Source organism: Trachypithecus francoisi, unplaced genomic scaffold (assembly GCF_009764315.1).
Source record: "Trachypithecus francoisi isolate TF-2019V2 unplaced genomic scaffold, Tfra_2.0 Contig01440, whole genome shotgun sequence".
Taxonomy (NCBI): Eukaryota; Metazoa; Chordata; class Mammalia; order Primates; family Cercopithecidae; genus Trachypithecus; species Trachypithecus francoisi.
Genome location: NW_022681431.1, coordinates 30,362,091 through 30,381,602, shown reverse-complemented (window position 1 = coordinate 30,381,602; position 19,512 = coordinate 30,362,091). Strand labels below are relative to the sequence as shown.

The following is a 19,512-nucleotide window of genomic DNA, read 5'->3' as shown; positions in this document are numbered from 1 at the left end:
GCCGAGGCGGGCAGATCAAGAGTTCAGGAGTTCAAGACCAGCCTGGCCACATAGCGAAACCCTGTCTCTACTAAAAAAATACAAAAAAAAAAAAAAATTAGCTGGGCATGGTGGTGGGCGCCTGTAATCCCAGCCACTCAGGAGTCTGAGGCAGGAGAAAAGCTTGAACCCGGGAGGTGGAGACTGCACTGAGTCGAGATCGCTCCACTGCACGCCAGCCCAGGCAACAGTGCGAGACTCCGTCTCAAAAAAAAAAAAAAATTCTATTAACATAATGAGTATTGATGGCATGGAGTCCCCACCTACCGGCCACAGAGAAAAGTACATGTATACAACCAACTTCCTGTGCCACCACCAGTGTCAGAGCACCAGGAGCACCGGCAAAGAGGCAGTCAACGCTGGCTGAGAGGGAGAAGGGGTGGAGCACTAGCTGGCACTGAACACTCACAGTGACTACACACAAGTTTTAAGGTCTTTTCACGGCCATGAGACGTTTACAGAAAATTGTTACAGGTGTGGCACAACAATCGGCTCCCAGTGCCTTATCTTGTAAGAAGCCTGTCCTGAAATAAAGATACCAGGTACCGTGACACCCTGTTTCAAGCCTAAATTAACAAGACAAGAGAAGCAGGTCAAGAGAATGGGGAAAGTGCTAGACTAAATGCCTGCAGCTTCAACGGTTTCGTCTTTTAAAACCCTGGTGAAAAATAACTAGGTGGATCTGGACCTTATGCTCACAACCCTAAAAATGACGTTAATATTAGCATCTGCTATCTTCCAGATGCAACCAGAGAACTGATCGAAACACATGCTTTAGGTCTGCTGGCTGGAGAGGACAGAAGTGGTAAGATCCTCCCAAGTCGATGAGTTCCTCACTGCTTCTACTGAGGTGTGAGTGGCACAGCATTATTGTTAGTTCTGGTAACAAACCACTTAGGACATAGAGGACTGGTGAAACTCAACTTTATTAAACTTAAACAGAGAAGCTACTTCTGCACATGTTAACCACACACGGAACGGAACAGCGTGTTGGAGACACCCTACACTGCTTATGCTGACACTGCAGGGATGGTGGTGGCGATGCTTGCTTCACTCCATGGTCTGCACCACATGTGACAGGAGAGTTATTTCATCTATGCTTACACCTGCAGGTCCTTTACTCTAGAAACACTCTATATCTTCTTAGGTGCTTCCCTTGAAACAGGATGAGTTCTAGAGGAAATAAAACAGCTGCACTTAACAAACCTAGAAATATTCAGGGACCAAGATGAGTTGTTCCGTGACCTAGGAAACCTTAGGATCCTGTAGGTCCCTCAGAAGTGCTTCCAAGTACTCAGGAATTGTGGGGCAGAGATGATTCCCTTTCCGTGGTGGATGTGTATGTCACTCCAGGACAAATTACAGAGTGATGGAATGTGGAACATTCCGGTTGTGTCCAGTACACTTTATCCCAGAGGAAAATCACAAAGCAACACAACTCTGCAGCAAAAACTAGTCCCAAAGTTGGAAGATAAAACTAGCAAAAACTCTGCACAATTATTTAGAGAAAAGCTCTAGGATGTGGAGAGTATGGGTCTTCCTTTTTCTCCATGCACAAAGCAGAGCACAGTATCATTCCTTAAGCTATACTTAAACAAAAAACCTTTTGCATACATATTTAAATAGTAATAGACACACTGAACTAGGACAAAAATGAGCCACTGGGAAAGAAAGCCTGAGGTATCCCTTTAGTTGCCATGTTTCTTAAATTGGGTTGCTTACACCCATGATCAACACAGTCCATCTTCCTATAGCACTGATTTTATTCAGAGATGTGGGGGAAATGTTTTGTCTTAGAATGAAAAGGGACTGGTAGATATTAATGAATCCATGATAAGAGTACAAAAGAAAAGACTGTGAGGAAATAACTTTACCAAGCAGCTTCAAGGATCAACCACACCCTCGACGGTAAGCTTTCTCTTTTCCTAGGGCAACAGATGGAAAAGTTTCCAACCAACAGGAAGGTTAGGATCTGGTACCAGTCCAGCACTGACAAATGGAGATATGAGCTCACTCACTCACAGCCGTGCCCACCTTCATGGGAAGAGTCGGCCCTCTCTACTCCAGTACGATGACACACAATCCCTGGCTGCACAGGGGATTATGAGATTGGCTTCTCTGAAACTCTCCTACTTTTAAACAATCCTGTGGAAGGATCATGTAACAGGAAAATGGCTGGTGAATTCTGTAAAAGGAATTGAGTAGAACTGTTTTGGGTTAGAAAAGAAGCATTTTAGGCAGCCACCATGGGAAGAAGGCGGGGTCACCTTCTCACTGAAGACAAGAGACCAAGTGCTGATGGCAGGCAGTGTCTGAAAACTAGTCTGATACCACCATGGTCTTCGAGGGAAAATCTGATTCCACTGGGGTTTCCATGTCAATAGTGGACTCAAATGTAAAAAGCCTCCAGTCCATTTCCAGAAGTACAAGTGTTTTCTACATGAGTAGAGGAATGAGAAAGAAACCAACTCAACTCTTTCCTTCCCAGCCCTCCTTAAAGTAGAGTCTGACCACTTTTCTTGCCAATCTTTCATTTAAGTGTCTCCTCCTAACTCCTTTACTTCTTTTTCCTCTTTCTTCTCCTTCATAGATCAGATCCTTAACTGGTCTTTCCTTAACTAACATTCATTTTCTTCCCATCTTTCTTTCTAATCTTTCTACCTTAAAAATCAACAAAGAAGTATTTCATTGGCTTTAGATAATTAAAGCCAAGCAACCTAAACAATGCTGGTCTTTCCTATAGAAACCAGGTTTAAAATGGTTACATAAGCACCAAGCTTCCTACCCCCATCACACACCTCATCCTTGAGAACTGGTGTTGCTGTTGTTTCAGTTCCATCTAGTTCTCCCTGGTGACCTTTTCCTCCCTTGATGAGTTCCACGGCACTGAAGGCTAAGGAAAAAAGGGAGCGGGTGGGTCCAGGAGGGGACTGACCTAGGAGACAGGCTGATTTTTTTTTTTTACTTTTAGACAAGTAAGAAATGAAAAAGTGTGCAATACTATTCCCTCTGCAAATGCTCCCTTCAGGTTCGAACTTGGAACTTTCCAGCTTTGGTCATGTATTTTATGCCCTTAAAGGGTTTGTACTTTTCTCCATACATATCCAGACGATTCACCTTGAGTCCTAGAAAGTAGGAAGACAGGGAAAATAGACATGAGGATTATTCAAAAGGAGCAGGTCACCTGTTTCTGTTCACTTCAATACAGAGGTCAGTGGGACCGAAGTCGCTGTGACAGGGAACCACTTATGCAGAGCAGATAGATTCTCCAGTCTCAGGACAGATACAGCAAAAAAAGGCTCCAACAGACAAGCTACCTATGAGAAGACCTGTCCCTAAAGTGGAAAGGGCACAAAGTGATGTGCAGACTGAAATGAGGATAAGGAAAAAATCAGACCACTGCATGATTTTTCTCAAATTATTGGACTAAATGAATAGTGAAGTAAATTATAACTAAAGGAATTAACAATGAAAGTGATAATAAATGAATGCTTCCTAAGTATTCTCACTAGATTAAGCCAAAAATATTTTATACTGTATAGAGCTTTATAGTTTATCGTTTTAAGATGGAAGAGCTTATACGTTAAATGAATTCCAATCACTTAAATTGTATAAGGCCCGTTTGTACAGAAAAACAGAAACTTCGTATAAAACTAAAGTCATCTCCTTTCCACATCACAGAGTTATTCTAAGGATTAAAAGAGAAAACACATGAAAAGAGCTTAAAACAGTGCCTGGAACATAGTAAATGCCCCCAAAGTGGAAACTGATTACTATTGTGTTAAGGTCAGCACAGACTACAGTGAACCGACCTACAAAGGCCCAGTAGTTCCAAAATAGAAATAAGAGCAAACATGAAAGTCTTCTGAAATCAGGAGAAAGGAGTGGAAATTACTCTTCAGTTATAGCTGAGAATGCACATGCATTCTCATACTGAAAACCTTGGGAACCTGAAATGAACAACCCTAAGACGATCCAAAAATGGCTGGTGAACACGTCCTTCTACCAATATTGTTTCTTTCTCAGTGTGTCTCAGGCACTTTTATTCAGGTCACTTATGCCAACTTCAAAGGAAGGATTGTAAATTTTCCCAAGAAATGTGCCAGAAAAGATGTTACCAAAGATTGTATATCAGGTAATGAAACTAAACCTTGTAAACAGGAAGCCCAGAAAAGTCTCCTGGTGCCTGCGCCGTGTGGCAGAAAGCCATTTTTGTTCCCTTTGGAGCCTCTTGAGCTCTGGGTCACTTACCAGAAATGGCCAACTGCTGGATCTTAAACTGCAGGTTAATTGTGGGATTTTCATCCGGTTTGGAAGCTCCAGCCTGAAGACTCATGGTCCCCTTCAAATTTGGTGGCTTTTGTGGATTTATTTTTCCTACATCCCAAGAGAGCATCTTCAAAGAAAATAAAAATGGAGAAGCGGTCTTTCCAAAAAATAGTTACAGCAGAATCCTGCATTTGAGGTGGCTGAGATCTAAACTCAGGCCACCTGTCCACAACATTATAAGTTGCCTCTGGGTATCTTTCCATTGAGAATTCTATGTGTTACTGTTAAGTTATCTCGCAGGAGAAAACAAGGTCCCTTTGATTCATCTCACCTTCCAAACAAGGTCTAGAGTCTATGCAGAGAGCCTGCAGACTGGTTTCTGCTTAAGTTAACATCAGCAATTCAAGATGTCCTGCTCATCCCTACCTTTGTGACTGGGTCGAATGTGTGCGTCCCCTGTGATGGAGTCAGGCTCATGTTCAGGACCCCCTTGGGCATCTGGCTGGTGACAGTCACTCCCTCGATGGTCTTCCCCATCGTCTGCTTGGGTCCCACCGTTATTTCAAAGCGTCCAAGGGAACTACTGTCCCGGAAACTGATGTTATGTTTGACATACACTGGGATTGCAACCAGACTGGAAATGAGAGACAAAGAGCCATTTCATTCGTGCACTGGGAAAATGGTAGTTCTCTCTCCTTTCTGCCTGTGGGTAGCTTCTTCTCCCTTAACTATGTCCTAACTTTTTATCTCAAAAAATAAACAGAAAAAAACCCCAGTAATCTAATTTTTTCTTTTTGAAAAGCTAATATACTGTCTAGTAAGTAAATTAACTTTACTAATGACTCTGAATAATATAAACAAAATCAAAGAGTATACTACTATGAGAAAGGCATAATGTACAAAAATGTATTATCATTATGTCTCTGTTTTTAACTTGTAACATGTGACCAATCATCATTTGCACTAGGGAGAATAATATTCATAGCTCATGGGCCTTTTATAATTTTTTTTTTTTTTGAGATAGGGTCTGGCTCGGTCGGTCACCCTGGTAGGAGTGCAGTGGCACGATCATAGCTCACTGCAGCCTCGACCTACCAGGCTCAAGTGATACTTCCACCTCTGCCTCCTGAGTAGCTGGGACCACAGGCACACATCGCACCCCACTAATTTTTACTCCTTTTTTTTTTTTTTTTTTTGTAGAGACAGGGTTTGGCCATGCTGCCAATGCCTGGTCTCAAACTCTTGGGCTCAAGTAATCCTCTTGTCTCTAATTTTTTTAGGATGCTTTCATCGGACCTCATCTGGTCCTTACAGAAACCCCACAAGGTAGGGTAGGCTGTCATGATTTGACAGAAGAAAAGGACTCAGAGAAGTCATGGAATAATCCTGAAGTAATAACGGTTCCTAACATTTATTGAGTACTTCCTGTTTGCCAGTCACTATGCTAAATGGTTTATATCCAGTTAACCCCTACCGTGTTTAATCCTCCCAATAAGTATGAAATAGATATTGCTACTGTAACTATGCAGTAGGTACTGATTTTATAGATGAATCCTGATGTCCTTATACTTAACTGAGATTAAGTAACTTGCCCAAGGTTCTAAGTACTGAAGATAGAGTTTAAGTCCAGGGAGTCTGATTTCAGAGGCTGTGGCCTCAAGCACTCAGATATATCTATTTTCCCAAATGATTCACTCCACATCACACGGGAAGGGACTGGTGGCTCTGAGGCCTCCTGACTCTCTTCTGTCTGCATACCTTATACTATTCAAAACTGCTTCCAAAAGCCTTTAGATTCCAAATTAAAGAGAATGTTCAAGACCAAAAATCACTGCATTTTATGCTTTTTCATAGCATAACTTCATGCTTCTTTTAGATCAGGGACATTGAACACAGTATGCCCAGATTCTGGTTTGAGAAAATAATGTTCTTGTTTAGACACATAACAACAACAAAAATAACAGCAAACTTAATGAGCACTTGTGTTAAGCACTATTCAGATTCTCTTATTCAATCTTCAGAACTTTTACTATTTTCAATTTACAGATGAGAAAAGAGATACATAGAAGTTAAGCAACTCACCTGAGATTACCCAATTAGTAACCACAGAAGCTGGAATGTGAACTCAGGTAACTCTAGAGCCTGAGTTCTTAATCACTACAGATATGGTTTCCACATATACGTACATACACAGATTCCATTCTTAATTATAAGAGCTGCTTACTTCTGTGCACTGACATGGTAAGACAGCAGGCGGAAGTTTCCATCAGGAGGGATGAAGGAGAGGATGCGCTCAGATTCCCAGCGCTTGAAACGAACACAAGGATGGAAGCTGACATCATCCAACAACCTAGGGTTCTATAGTCACCAGGAGAGGAGAAGCAAGAAGTGGGCATTAAACACCCGCTGTGCTTTCAGGAAAGCAATTTAAATGCTGTTTTTTATTAAACCACACACCACACACACAGAAATCATGTGGTCACTTCTGGAAAATTCAAGCCTGAGACAAGCTTCGTGGCTGTCCTAATTATTTCTTCTTGTTCTATTCCATTCCCACTGCTCTGTCTTTCCAGCAGCATTTAATCTCTCATCCCAAGAACTCAATCTCTGGCCCAGGATTTTACCATGAAGGAAAGTGTAAGATCCGGCATGCCAGTCAGCTTGACACAGGCATCAATCACCCCCTGGATCTCGGCAGTAATTGTGGAGCCTGAGATAGGAATAAGACAAAACGAACAGATTACTGAAACCTTCTCTGTCCTTCTCAACAAACTTACCTCCTCCCTCCTTCTTTTCCTCTCTCCCTCCCCTTCCTCTCTCTCCCTTTCTTTCCTTCTGTCTAGCCATCCAATTCATTTACACAATCCATCTATCCATCATTCTGAACACTTATCAACTGGATATCAAGTATGAGACACTATGATGAGGAAATGGTGATAAAAAGATTAATGAGGTAGTTATTGGCCTAAACTCCTAAAGGAGTTTTCAGTCTAGTATCAGAATTAAACAAAGCACCATTATTTTACCCAACAGTTCAGAAAACTTCCTATCAGAAACTGTTCTCCCTAAGGTCGCCAGTGAGTTCTGCTGCTACAGTGAGTGGTCACTCCCGGTCTCTATCTTACAGGTCCTCTCTGTGGCATGTGTCACTGTCAATCACTTCTGCCTTCTCAAACATCCCTTCCTCCTAACCTCTCCTGGTGTCCTCCTATTTTCCCAGCTCCTCTTCCTCAGTGTCTTGGGCAGGTTCTCTTTCTTTGCACATCCCTTAAATGCTTTTTCAGTTCTGAACTTCTATTTTCTTTCACTTTACACACTCTTCTGGGTTATTTTACCTACTTCCCAAGGCTTCAATGTTCATTTACGGCCTACTATTACCTATTCTTTTTTCAAGTTCAGCCCCAATCCTGCCTGATGGACATCTCCACTTGGATGTCACTGAGGCACATGTCAGAAGTGAGTCCATTATCTCACGCCCTGAACCTGGTGCTCCCATTTCCCCACCTATGTGATGGCACCATCTATCCTGCTGCCTAAGCCAGAAACACAGACACATCCCTGACGACATCCACTTCCTCCCCCCACATCCAGTCAATGATCAGCTCCTCTCTTTTCGAGGACTCACCTCTCTCTGGTCTGTGCATTACTCTCTGTCCTCATTGCACTATGTTTTGGGCCTGGATTTCAGCCTCCTAGCTGCTCCCTGCCTTCAGGCCCACCCCACTTTAGACCATTCTTCACACAGCAGCCAGACTTATCCCTCTAAACTACAAGTCTCATCAAGTCACTCCCCAACTTAAAACTCTTCAATTACTCACATCTGCCCTCCTTAAACTGGCAGGCAAGGTTCTTCATGATCTGGCCATATATATTTTACATTTTCGTTGAGGTAAAACAGTAAAATGCAAAAATCTTAAAGTGTACAGCTCAATGAATTTTTAAATATATATACATTTATGCAAATACTAACTATAGCAAGATACGGAACATTTTCAGCATCCAAGAGCTCCCTCTTACCCATCCCAGGTAATCCACATCCCCAAAATTCTGACTTCTATTACCTTAGACTAAATTGCACCTGTTTCAAACTTCATATACATGTAATCCCACTGTCTATAATCTTATGCATCTGATTTTTTGCTCAATATTGTGATGTTTGTGCATACTTTGCTCCCAAATCCACACATCTTAATAACTTCATTTCATTCCACCGATGAAGCATAAACACCCCCACCTCTCTGTTGTGTTTTGCTCAGGGGTGGGTACCTCTCATATGCTCCACCTTTTTACCTTCCTCTTTCCCTCACTAGACTAAACTAAGCTTTCTGCAGCTGCAGACTATGTCTTATTCATCATCGAGTGCCCACTCTCTAGCACTGTGCTATGATGTAAGTTTTCAATAAACATCTGTTGAACGAATAAGTTCACTAATGTGAAGAGGTTTCTTTTTAATTAAAAACAGGGTCTCACTATGTTGCCCAGGTTAGAGTGTAGCTGTTATTCACAGGCATAATCATAGCTCACTACAGTATCCAACTACCAGGACTAAGTGATCCTCTCGCCTCAGCCTCCCAACAGTTGGGGCTACAGGCACATTACCACTATGACTTGCTTCTACAAACTGTGAAGCTCTAGGACTTCTAGTCATATTTACGTAATTCAGAACACACAGAAAAAGCGGCACCCTGAATTTTGTGATTACAATTTTAGTTCTGCCATCAAAACTGGAAGCCACTTTCAAGAAGGAAATTTAATCAAAAGAAAGTTAATTTGTTACTTTTTTTTTTTTTTTTTTTTTTTGAACAGGGTCTTGCTGCTGACCAGGCTGCAGTGCAGTGTCATGATTAGGCCTTACTGCAATCTCAACTTCCCAGGCTCAAGCAATCCTCCCACCTCAGCCCCTCACGAAGCTAGGAATACAGGCATGCACCACTACACTCAGCTAATTTTTTTCACTTCTTATAGAGATGGGGTCTCACTATGTTGCTCAGGGTCTCACTATATTGCTCAGGCTGGTCTTAAACTCCAGGGCTCAAGCAATTCTCCCGCCTCGGCTTCCCAAAGTGCTGGGATTACAGGCATGAGTCACTGCATCTGGCCTGTTACTTCTCTTTTTTATTCAAGAGGAAGACCAATAAAGCAAGTGAAAGTATGAAATAAATCCTGGTCTGCATCATAATACTAACGTCCATTCCCAGTACCCAGCACAGTGCCTGGCACAAAGTAGGCACTAAATTAAAGTGCATGACCTTGAATGGGGGTTAATTCTGAAACTACAAGCATTATATGAAAGATGCCCCTTTCTATTTTCATATTTCTGAGAACATATTAAAAGCACCTACCTGATTTATCAATAATTGCATCAATCTCTTCAATCACATCAAAATAGGCCTCATTGTTGGTGTATTTCACCCCAGTCCGTCGCCAAGGCACCACTGACAGCTGCCCAGTGGGAAGTTGGTCACCCACATTGGTGCTTCCTGAGACAATTAATATTACTGTATTTTAACACCATTTTGACTCTAGAAACCACAGAACACCTCCCTAGAAGTTTCCATGCTCCCACTATTCATGCACTCAGTTGAATAATTTTTCAAACATAAGATGAGATTTTTCCAAACTTCCATATAGGGTAACTTCGTCTATTTTTAAAACTCCTTGTTGCCATCTGGTCTGCCTCTTCAAACAGAGTAAAGGTTTAAGAAAAAGTTACCTGAGAAACAGATATCATATTTTGGTTTTGAACGTAACCTGAACTTAGTATCTCAGATTCCACAATAGCTTACAGCTTAAATAATGTATTGGCTTTCAGTAGAGTTGGTAATCTACATATAGATATAAAAATTTCATGGGTAAAAACAGTATTTGAGCCTGAGGTAGGTTCTTAGGTACATTTATGGTAGGTATTAAAATGTACATATCAACATGATCTGTCTCATTCCTAAGTTCCAACACTGAAACTTAGGAAAAGAATACAAATTTGATCTCTCCCTGTCTTTAAGAATTGTAGATCAATTCCTTCACTAGTTTTTCCCTTTACAGGCATAATTTTTTTTAATTCAAAAGGTTTTATACTGACACAATGAAATACATTAATTTAAATTCTATTTCCTTCTTCCATTACCTGGATCCTTTTATTTTCTGTCTTTAAAAAAAATTTTTTTGAGATAGAGTCTTGCTCTATCGCCCAGGCTAGAGTGCAGTGGTATAATCTTGGCTCACTGCAACCTATGCCTTCCGGGTTCAAGCAATTCTCCTGCCTCAGCCTCCCGAGTAGCTGTGACTACAGGCGTGCACCACCACGCCCGGCTAATTTTCGTATTTTTAGTAGAGACAGGGTTTCACTACGTTGGCCAGGCTGGTCTTGAACCTGACCTTGTGATCCGCCCGCCTCAGCCTCCCAAACTGCTGGGATTACAGGTGTGAGCCACCGTGCCCGGCTAAACAAAATTTTTTAAGAGATAGGGTCTTCCTATGCTGCCCATGCTGGAGTGCAGTGGCTATTCACAGACATAATCATAACTCACTGCAGCCTTGACCTCCTGGGCGCAAGTGATCCTCCCACCTTAGCCTCCAGAGGAGCTGGGACCACAGCACCTCTGGAGGCTGTGCACCACCATGCCTGGCTAATTTTTGTATTTTTTTGTAATGACAGGGTTTCAAAACCATCTTGCCCAGACTGGTTTCAAACTCCTGTACTCGAGTGATCCTCCCACCTAGGCCTCCTAAAGTATTGGATACAGGCGTGAGCCAAAGTGTCAGGCCCATTTCAACTTTTCAAAAGCGGTTCTTAGATACCCTTTTCTAGATTAAAGTGAGATACAGGCTTAACTAACTTCATAATATTCATAAATGATTCAGGCACTAACAAAGCTTTCAAAGGCTTAAAATGAACTCAGAATACTGAAGAAACCACCAACTTTGTTTCCTTAAAAAGAGGAACTATGTATTAAAATGTATCATCAAGATATAATAATCAAAGCAGTCTAGGGAAAAGGCAAGAAAGCCTAAAAGCAGACCAAGAATCCACAATGACAGGACAAGATAGAAATGTCATTCTAAAACAGGGGAAAAGGATAAACTACACAATGGTGCTAGGACAACTATTTTGAAGAAAGAAACATTATTGTACACCAAGATAATTTTCAAATGGATTAAATAATTAAATCCAAAAATAAAATCACAAACTAACTAGAATAGACATTTGAAAAAGATCTTCCCTTCTCTGAGATTAAAAAGACATTCTCCTGTTTTGTCTAATAATTATAAAGTTGGTGTTTAGCTCCTTAACCTAGCTGGAATTTATTTTGTGTATAGTGTGAAGTGGAGGGACTTAATTTTTTCCATATTGAAGCTGACTGTCCTAACACAATACAGTTAACAACTGGCCCCTGGTCTACAGATTTGATAAATGACCACATCTATCTACACCAAATTCCTATAAAAGCAAGAGTCTGTTTCTGGACTCTTTTATCCCAGTGATCTATCTGTCTGTTACTGGACAAATACCAAATTTTAAAAACTACCCAAACTTCAAACAGATTGAGTAATCTTTATCTGAAACGTTCGGGACCAGAAATCAAATGTTTCAAATTTTGGATTTTTTTAAATGTTGGAATATCTGGATTATACCAGTTGAGCATCCCAAATTCAAAAATCTGAAATCCTCCAATGAGCATTTCCTTTGAGTGTCATATCAGTGTCCAAAAAGTTTTGGATTGTAGAGCATTCTGGATTTTGGATTTGGGATGTTAAACCTGTAATATATCTTACATTACATTTTATAGGACACATTTTATCTTTCCTCTTTTTAAAACTATTATTTTCAAAACTCTCCTGGGTCTTGTAGGATGTCTACTGTATGAATATTTGTCTTGTGTACTATACAAACTTAACCTGTAGTGATATTTAACAGGGCAAATCTTCCCAACAACCCCTTTGTAATTCTTTTTCAAAACTGTCCTGGCTATTCTTACAATATTTATGCTTTTAAAATGCATTTTTCAATCAGTTTGTAAAATCCCATGAATATGCTCATTTATGCATTAAACAAGACCCAAAATGTAAAATCTTAATGAAACAGAATGATTAATTTGATTAAATCAAAACATTTAGAATGTTGCTAAACAACACCAGAACAAAGCTAAATCACAAGTGACAGATTGTAAGAAAATATCTGTAATGCAGTAATCAAAAGACATAAAGATCTCCCATGAAAGAGATTATTTTAAATCCATATGAAAAAAGAAAAACATTTCAACAACAAAAAAATGAACAAAGGACATGAAAAGGTAATTCACAATAGAGGAAAAACAGTCAATAAATACTTGAAAAGATTTTAGTTTCCTTAATAACAAAAAATGACTGTGTAAATGCAAGATATCAATAAACTATCAAATTGCCAATGTTTCTAAAAAATTATTAATGACAATTTGACTACAGCACTTTGAAATTGTTACTGAAAGTATAAATTGGCCTAACTTTTCTAGAGGGCTACACATTATGGTACTTAAAATGTATACACCCCATGACACAGCATTGCTACCTCTACTACTTAAAAGAAATCATCCAGATGTGCACACCAAGGTTCAAGTATAAGAATGGTAATCCTTGTTATTCAAAAGAACAAAAATATCAGTAACATCATAATTAGGGATTCAGTAAAAACTGAAAAACTTTGGGTCCACATCACATGGAAGAAATGTGTAAGTTATTAAAAATGAAGGCCAGGCGTGGTAGCTCCCACCTGTAAGCCCAGAACTTTGGGAGGCAGAGGTGGGTGGATCACTTGAGGTCAGGCGTTCGAGACCAGCATAGTCAACATGATGAAACCCCATCTCTACTAAAGAATACAAAAATTAGCTGGGCATGGTGGCGTGTTCCTGTAATCCCAGCTACTAGGGAGGCTGAGGCAGGAGAATCACTTAAGCCCAGGAGGCAGAGGTTGTAGGGAGTTGAGATCGCACCACTGCACTCCAGCCTGGGCGACACAGCAAGACGCCATCTCAAAAAAAAAAAAAAAAAAGAAAGAAAAAAAGAAAAAGAAGAAAAAAGAACAAGAACCATGTACAAGACATCATCATGGGATAATGTTCATAAAATATCATATGTTAAAAGTGTGGTGGGATTAAGAGTGATTTTTACATTCTTTGTGCTTTTCTGTATTTCTGAGGTTTCTACAATAATCATGTGTTTCTTCTGTAATCAGAAAAAATATTTTTAAAGAACATTTCATTTTGTCATCAAAATCAGGGTATTTTCCACAAAGCAAAAATATTATTTCAGGTTGTACTCAGTTTACAAGAGTGGTCAGGCGCGGTGGCTCACGTCTGTAATCCCGAGACTTTGAGAAGCCGAGGCAGGTGGATCCCCTGAGGTCAGGAGTTTAAGACCAGCCTGGTCAACATAGTGAAACACCATCTCTACTAAAAATACAAAGATTAGCTGGGTGTGGTGGTGCATGCCTGTAATCCTAGCTACTCAGGAGGCTGAGGCAGGAGAATCACTTCAACCCAGGAGGCAGAGGTTGCAGGGAGCCAAGATCATGCCACTGCACTCCAGCCTGGGTGACAGAGGGAGACTCTGTCTCAAAAAAAAAAAAAAAAATCTACAAAGAGCAAAATTAAAACACTGGGACACCTGAGATCCCCAAAGACAAACACTCAAAACAATGTGTGACACTGGACTAAGTCACTCAGGCTGCAGGATGGCCACTCTCTATCGGTTTCCCCCTCCGCCATACCTGTGATGGTGTTGACAACCGTTCGAAGGATAGTGGGAGGCTTTATGAGTTCTTTAAGAATGTTCGACTCGGTAGCCAATGGAAAACCATTGTCAAGCATCTCTTCCAATACCTCATAAACCACAACCACATTGTCTTTGATCACTGGCTCTGAACAGACTCCAAAATAATCCTGATGGAGATAGAATATATGCATTGATCACTCAGATACTGTAAAATAAATAAATAAATAAATAAAAAGAATGTGCCTACAGGGAATAAGGATCTGGCCTGTCCATGTGTTTCTGTGCTACTCTTCTACAATGAGGGAACGCAGCATAACCATAGTTCTCTTAGGCAGTCTGTTTGGTAGAGAGCACTAGACTGGCTTATGGTACTACTGTGATTACTAGCTTCCTCTACAAACAAGAGGAATTTAAATCTTTGGGTTAATTTCCTCAACTTGATAAAATACACAGAATACAAAATTGAATCTTGATTATATATGCTTATGAACAAGAATTTGAAAGAATTACACAAAATAATACTTGATATGACAAAGAATAGTACATGAAAATCTTTACCCCTACTGTTGTGCTATTTCTTAACATTCATGCAAGCTAGTATACCTGAAAATTCCTCTGGATCATCTTTAAGATGCTAAGATTCCAAGAACTCTTTGTCCTTTTATTTAAAAGGCTACCGTTAGATGCTAAATTATCTGGATTGTGGGAAAGCATTGGATTTCAAACCAGAAAACCTAGATTATAATTTTGTCATTTGTAGATTAAGTCATGTTAACTAATTTTGATCTTGATTCTTTAATGGTATAATCAGGATAACACCACTGGAGGCAAAGGGCTGTAAGAACTAGGCATGACTAATTAAGCACTAACGCTCATGAATGTACTTTGTAAACTATAAAGCATTACAAAATGGAATGAGTGATCTTTAGCAAGAAATGTTCATGGCCATTCAATGTTCCCTTCTAGCAATGTCAGTATGTCTTTTACAGGACCTCTGAGAGGGTCACAAAACCCTCTTGAACTCATAGAATGAAGGAAAATGTACCCCTTTTGAAAGTCCATTCTATTCATGAACAGCTCTGATCATTCCAAAGTTCTTTCTTTTGCTAAACTGAAATTTGCCTCCTAGCTCTGTTTTACAGAGCAAGTGTACATAACAGCCCTGCAATTACTTGAAAACTATGAGTTTTCACTTCAGTTTTTTTCTTCTCAGAGCCACAATTCCAAGATATTTGCGCAGTTCATGATAAGGTATGGTTTCCAGGTTGTTTCACCATCTTTCCATTTCTTTGATATCCAAAACTGAACAGACTCTACTAGAGTCTAAATTACATTAGATAACATCAATTATCCACAAGATTCCAATACCCGAGTCACCTAAGAATCAGGAATATATTCCTAAAACAAAAAGATTTCCTCTTTTTAAGAGAAAAATTCTCATTTTCAATGAGAATTCAAAAGAAAAAAAAGTCACATATTTCCTTCCCAAGAGTGACTTATTTTTAAAAAATAAAACACCACTAGGTTTTATAAACCAGGCGTCATGTGAACTAAGCAGCTGGAAAGGAGACTCGCAATACAGCCAGGTGCTGCAGCCAGCCAGCAAGCCTGCAATTCTATTGCCAGGCTGCTCCTGACACATTCCGATCCTGGAAAAATCATGTTGCCAGAGAGGACGCACATCGGAGAAGACCTGATAATCAGGATGTCCACTGACTTTTAACAACTGCTTCAAAAATGACAAGCTCTGAAGTCTCAGACTTCCAAATTAGCAACTTTACTCTGCTTTCCCAAATTCCTCTGTGGTTTCAGCTAGATCAAACAAACAACTCTTCTCACTTCCTGTCTTGTAATAAGTTACATTAGTATGACCATATGAAGCGGCTGCCAGTTCCACCAGTGGAACTGTTCATCTTAGAATGGGTAAAGTATCACATGCGGAAATCATAACAAGGCCCAGTTACAGTGGTTTAGGATCACAACTCCTGGGTTCTTCTAGTTCTTCCACATACTGGGGCTTATCATACTTAGGTTTTCACTGTGCAAAGGGGCTGGTATGCTGCATGAGAATTGAAATTCCAGAATAGTAGTACTATCAGAGAGTATTCGCAGGGGAAAACACAAAACGTATTTTAATTTTCTTGGGAAGGGAAGTTGTTCTAGACGTGAGTACAAGAGAAATCACTCTTTGACTTGCTTTTTAACTTTTATCATAGTGTGTGAGTCCTCATGCTCTTCTCCAATGCCACAATTCCAGTGTTCATATGACTCATTCCAGACCTCATATGACACAGAAGTTAAACCAAAGGGCCCTTGCTTCTCATTCCAGTTATGCATATAACCACAACAGTTAGAAGCTGAGTGGTTCTGTTGGGAGAAGGTTCCTGTGTGTGAATCCAGGGCCGGTGCAGTCTAAACTCCTGTGCTGCAAGTGGCATTGTGTCCTGCTATCACTGACGTCCCTTAGACACCACTCCCTAAGTTCTTAAAATCTATTCCTGAAAAAAAAGCTTAAAATGAAAACTGCCTCATAAAATGGCTCACTTAAATTCTTACAGGCACATGAGATTTCCCAATCTCATATTTGCAAGCAGAGCTCATCAGTAGCACTCTCTCGCTAAAAAGAAACACCCCAAACTTGAGAACTAGTACAGGTTCGTGAATTACGCGACTGGGACAGTTAAACTAAGCATTGCTTAGCTTGTTCTACTTTTTCTTTTCTAAAACTTTACGCAATCACTTTCTCATGCAACTCAAAGCAACGCAGATAATAGTTAGGATCAAGACCACCAGGCAAAAACAACCTAAACTCTAATTTGTGAGCAAAAAGTAGAATCAGAGCTAGAAAGGCTATATACAGTCATCACAAATAGGTTGGTTTTCCCACGCAAGAGGTTCAAAAGTATTCCATTTGTCATTTTGTATGCAGCCAATTCAATAAATAGAAACCAGAAACTTATCAGATAGGAAAGGAAGTGAGTAATACCAGAGTTTTGATTTTTTTTTTAAGTTTCTTAATGGAGGCTTTATACAATGGAAACAGGACTATAAAGACACTTCACGGTTTACATATATGAACTTTCCCACATTCACGAACCTGAAATGTGTCCACCACTCGGTGAAGAAACTCAATGACAAACAGAGGGGGGACCTCCGTCTGGATCACAGCCACAAAAAAGATCTTGTGGCGGTAAACACTTAAGAGATAGTGGTGAGGGGTAGGGATAACTGGAGGCACATTTTCTGCCTCAGTAGCTCTCTCTTGCGCCTCAAAAAAGTAATCACAAACAGAACGGCTGACCACACTTTTCCAATGTTTCTCCAGGAATATGTCTCCAGAGGAGTTGATCAAGAAAAGACTATGAATCATGGTGGCGATTGTCAGTGACAGAAGAAAGCCTTTTTCAGTCTGAAAGCCTCAGGACTCTGTAAATTTTCAACTCTAAAAACAAAAGCAGCAATATTCAGTTCCATTCAACCAAAACGTCCTCTCCATCTTTTCCCAACAGTCCAAGACTTACCCATCTTTCAAGACCAGGCCCAATCTTCCCTTCCTGCATGAGCCTGAAGATAGCCCTCCCTTGAATTCGAAAGGATAAAGATCAGCCATCTGACTGTCAATCATATACTCCCAGTTATCTTTACTATCGCCCGAATTGCATCCATTTAAAATAGTACTTAATCTGTGGGTGTCTATTTTCTCAACCAAACTGCAAGCTCCTTGAAGAAAAGGACCGTGCCTCATGTTTTGTGTTGCAGCCAGGCAACACAATCAGAGTTCTTTGAAGAGGGCTTCGAAGAACACTGAATTTGATGTCATGTTCTGGCAACAGCTCACGCATATACAAGAAATGTGCAGCTTAAAAATACGATAGCCACTGTGGGACCAGCAAGCACCTGAAAGGTAACTGGTGCGAACTGAGATGTGCTGTAAGTGTAAGACACACGACAAATTTGGAAGGCTTTGTATGAAAAAAAAAATTTCAAATCTTACCAATAATTTAATATTGATTATATGTTGTAATAACATTTTGGATATCCTGGGTTAATTCAAATATATTAAAATTAATTTAAACTGTTTTATTATTTTAAGGTGGTTACCAGAACACGTACAATTAGATATGTGGTTCGCTTTCCATTTCTGCCCGCCAGAATAGGTGGCAGGAATGGAAAGCTGCCCTGCGGGGTCTTTATTCATCCAATCAGATCTGTTCTCTGAGCACTCCTTAGTCACTTGTTAATACAGTAAGACATTGGGGGCCTTTAAAAAGATCCCTTGGGGCTCCCGCCTGTGATCCCAGCACTTAGGGAGGCCTCCGCGGGCAGATCGCTGGAGCTCAGGAGGTCGAGACCAGCCTGCACAACAGTGTGAGACCCCGCCTCCAAAAACAAAAATTCCCCTGGGGGACAGACACCCCAAGGCCCTCAGGCGGTTGCATCTCTCCGGCGCCAGTCCCCACGATGTGGCCATTCCGCGAACCGGCGCAGGTGGTCAAAACGCAGAGGCCTGCGGTGCCCAGCGCTGCCGGACGAGATGGCGGGAGAGAGGGACAGCCGGACAGCCGGGCATGCAAGGGAGAGGCGGCGGCCCAGGCGGGCGGTCCCTGGGCTGGCCCTGGCCCAGAGCCGGCGGCGACGGAGGCCGCGGGGCTGCGGGCGGGCAGGGGCCGGGCTAAAGGGGCACGCCCGTTCCCGGGTGAAGAGCGCAGGGGCGCCGGGCCGCGCCAGCGAGCGCACGTGCACTGCCATGGTAACAGTGTCCCCTCCGCCCGCCGCCGCCGCCGCCGCCGCGGCGCCGGGGCGGACCCCTCCCCGAGTCCTGAACCCGGCCCCTCACCTCTCCCCGCCGCCTCCCGCAGCCCTGAGAGGTCGCCCGGCGGCATCCTGAGACCCCGCCCCCGCGCCGCGCATCCCCGCCCCGACCGTCCCGCGCCCACCTTCCGCCCCCGCCCCAGGTCCGGGGTCGTCACTACTCCTCACCCTGCCTAGCTGCGCACAGAGCCCACCGCTCCTAGGCTCGGACAGGCCCTGCCCCGCCCACCGCGCGCGCTGAAGCAGCCGCTCGCCCGCTGATTGGCCGACCCGGGAGCCTTGCGACCGCTCCGCCCACGATCTGCGCCTGAAGGCCGCTGATTGGGCATCTGGGAACCGCTCCTCCCCTCTGATTGATCGCTGTTGGCGGCTTGCCCTGTTGTCGGGCTCGAGTACCCCGATTGGCCCTGTTGAGGCCCCGGTCATCTCCGATTGGTGCAGCTCTGTAGCCGCGAGCCCTGATTGGAGGTCGAAGACAGTGCGGGCCGCTCGGCCCCAGTCATCCAGTCACAAAGGGCTGGGGCGGCCGCCGCGCTCGCGTGATTGCGGAGTGCGCCTGGAGGGGGCGCTGGAGTATGTGTGTGCCGGGGCGGGGTGGCTTCCGGGCACGAGTTACTGACAGCACCTCGCGGATGATAAATCCTG

At 42.1% G+C, this 19,512-nt stretch overlaps 1 protein-coding gene across 9 annotated transcripts; it reads right to left on the bottom strand.

Annotated features, from left to right (window-relative positions):
- Positions 1-946: 946 nt before the first annotated feature.
- AP3M2 (adaptor related protein complex 3 subunit mu 2) lies at positions 947-19,199 on the bottom strand. 9 transcript variants are annotated; one of them, XM_033232160.1, is made up of 10 exons: positions 19,036-19,199; positions 17,577-17,635; positions 17,153-17,497; positions 14,051-14,222; positions 9,651-9,788; positions 6,933-7,018; positions 6,533-6,666; positions 4,735-4,942; positions 4,291-4,435; positions 947-3,164 (listed from the first exon to the last, which is right to left on the bottom strand). In XM_033232160.1, the coding sequence occupies exons 3-10, from the start codon at positions 17,423-17,425 to the stop codon at positions 3,064-3,066; spliced, it is 1,257 nt and encodes a 418-aa protein (XP_033088051.1). In that variant the 5' UTR covers positions 17,426-17,497; positions 17,577-17,635; positions 19,036-19,199; the 3' UTR covers positions 947-3,063. The 9 variants fall into 9 exon arrangements, with proteins under 9 accessions (XP_033088051.1, XP_033088053.1, XP_033088049.1 ...); XM_033232162.1 differs by lacking the exon at positions 17,577-17,635 and having other exon boundaries at positions 947-1,212; positions 3,157-3,164; positions 19,036-19,178; XM_033232158.1 differs by lacking the exon at positions 17,577-17,635 and having other exon boundaries at positions 19,036-19,178.
- Positions 19,200-19,512: the final 313 nt, after the last annotated feature.

What these genes read in the sequence shown, in the direction of transcription:
- AP3M2 (XM_033232160.1), bottom strand. Translation starts at nt 17,425, where the DNA reads ATGATTCATAGTCTTTTCTTGATCAACTCCTCTGGAGACATATTCCTG. An exon ending in TGCAATTATTGATAAATCAG is followed by an intron (nt 7,019 to 9,650) that starts GTAGGTGCTTTT and finishes TTCCTATCTCAG; the next exon opens with GCTCCACAATTACTGCCGAG. An exon ending in CATTCGACCCAGTCACAAAG is followed by an intron (nt 4,436 to 4,734) that starts GTAGGGATGAGC and finishes TTTTCTTTGAAG; the next exon opens with ATGCTCTCTTGGGATGTAGG.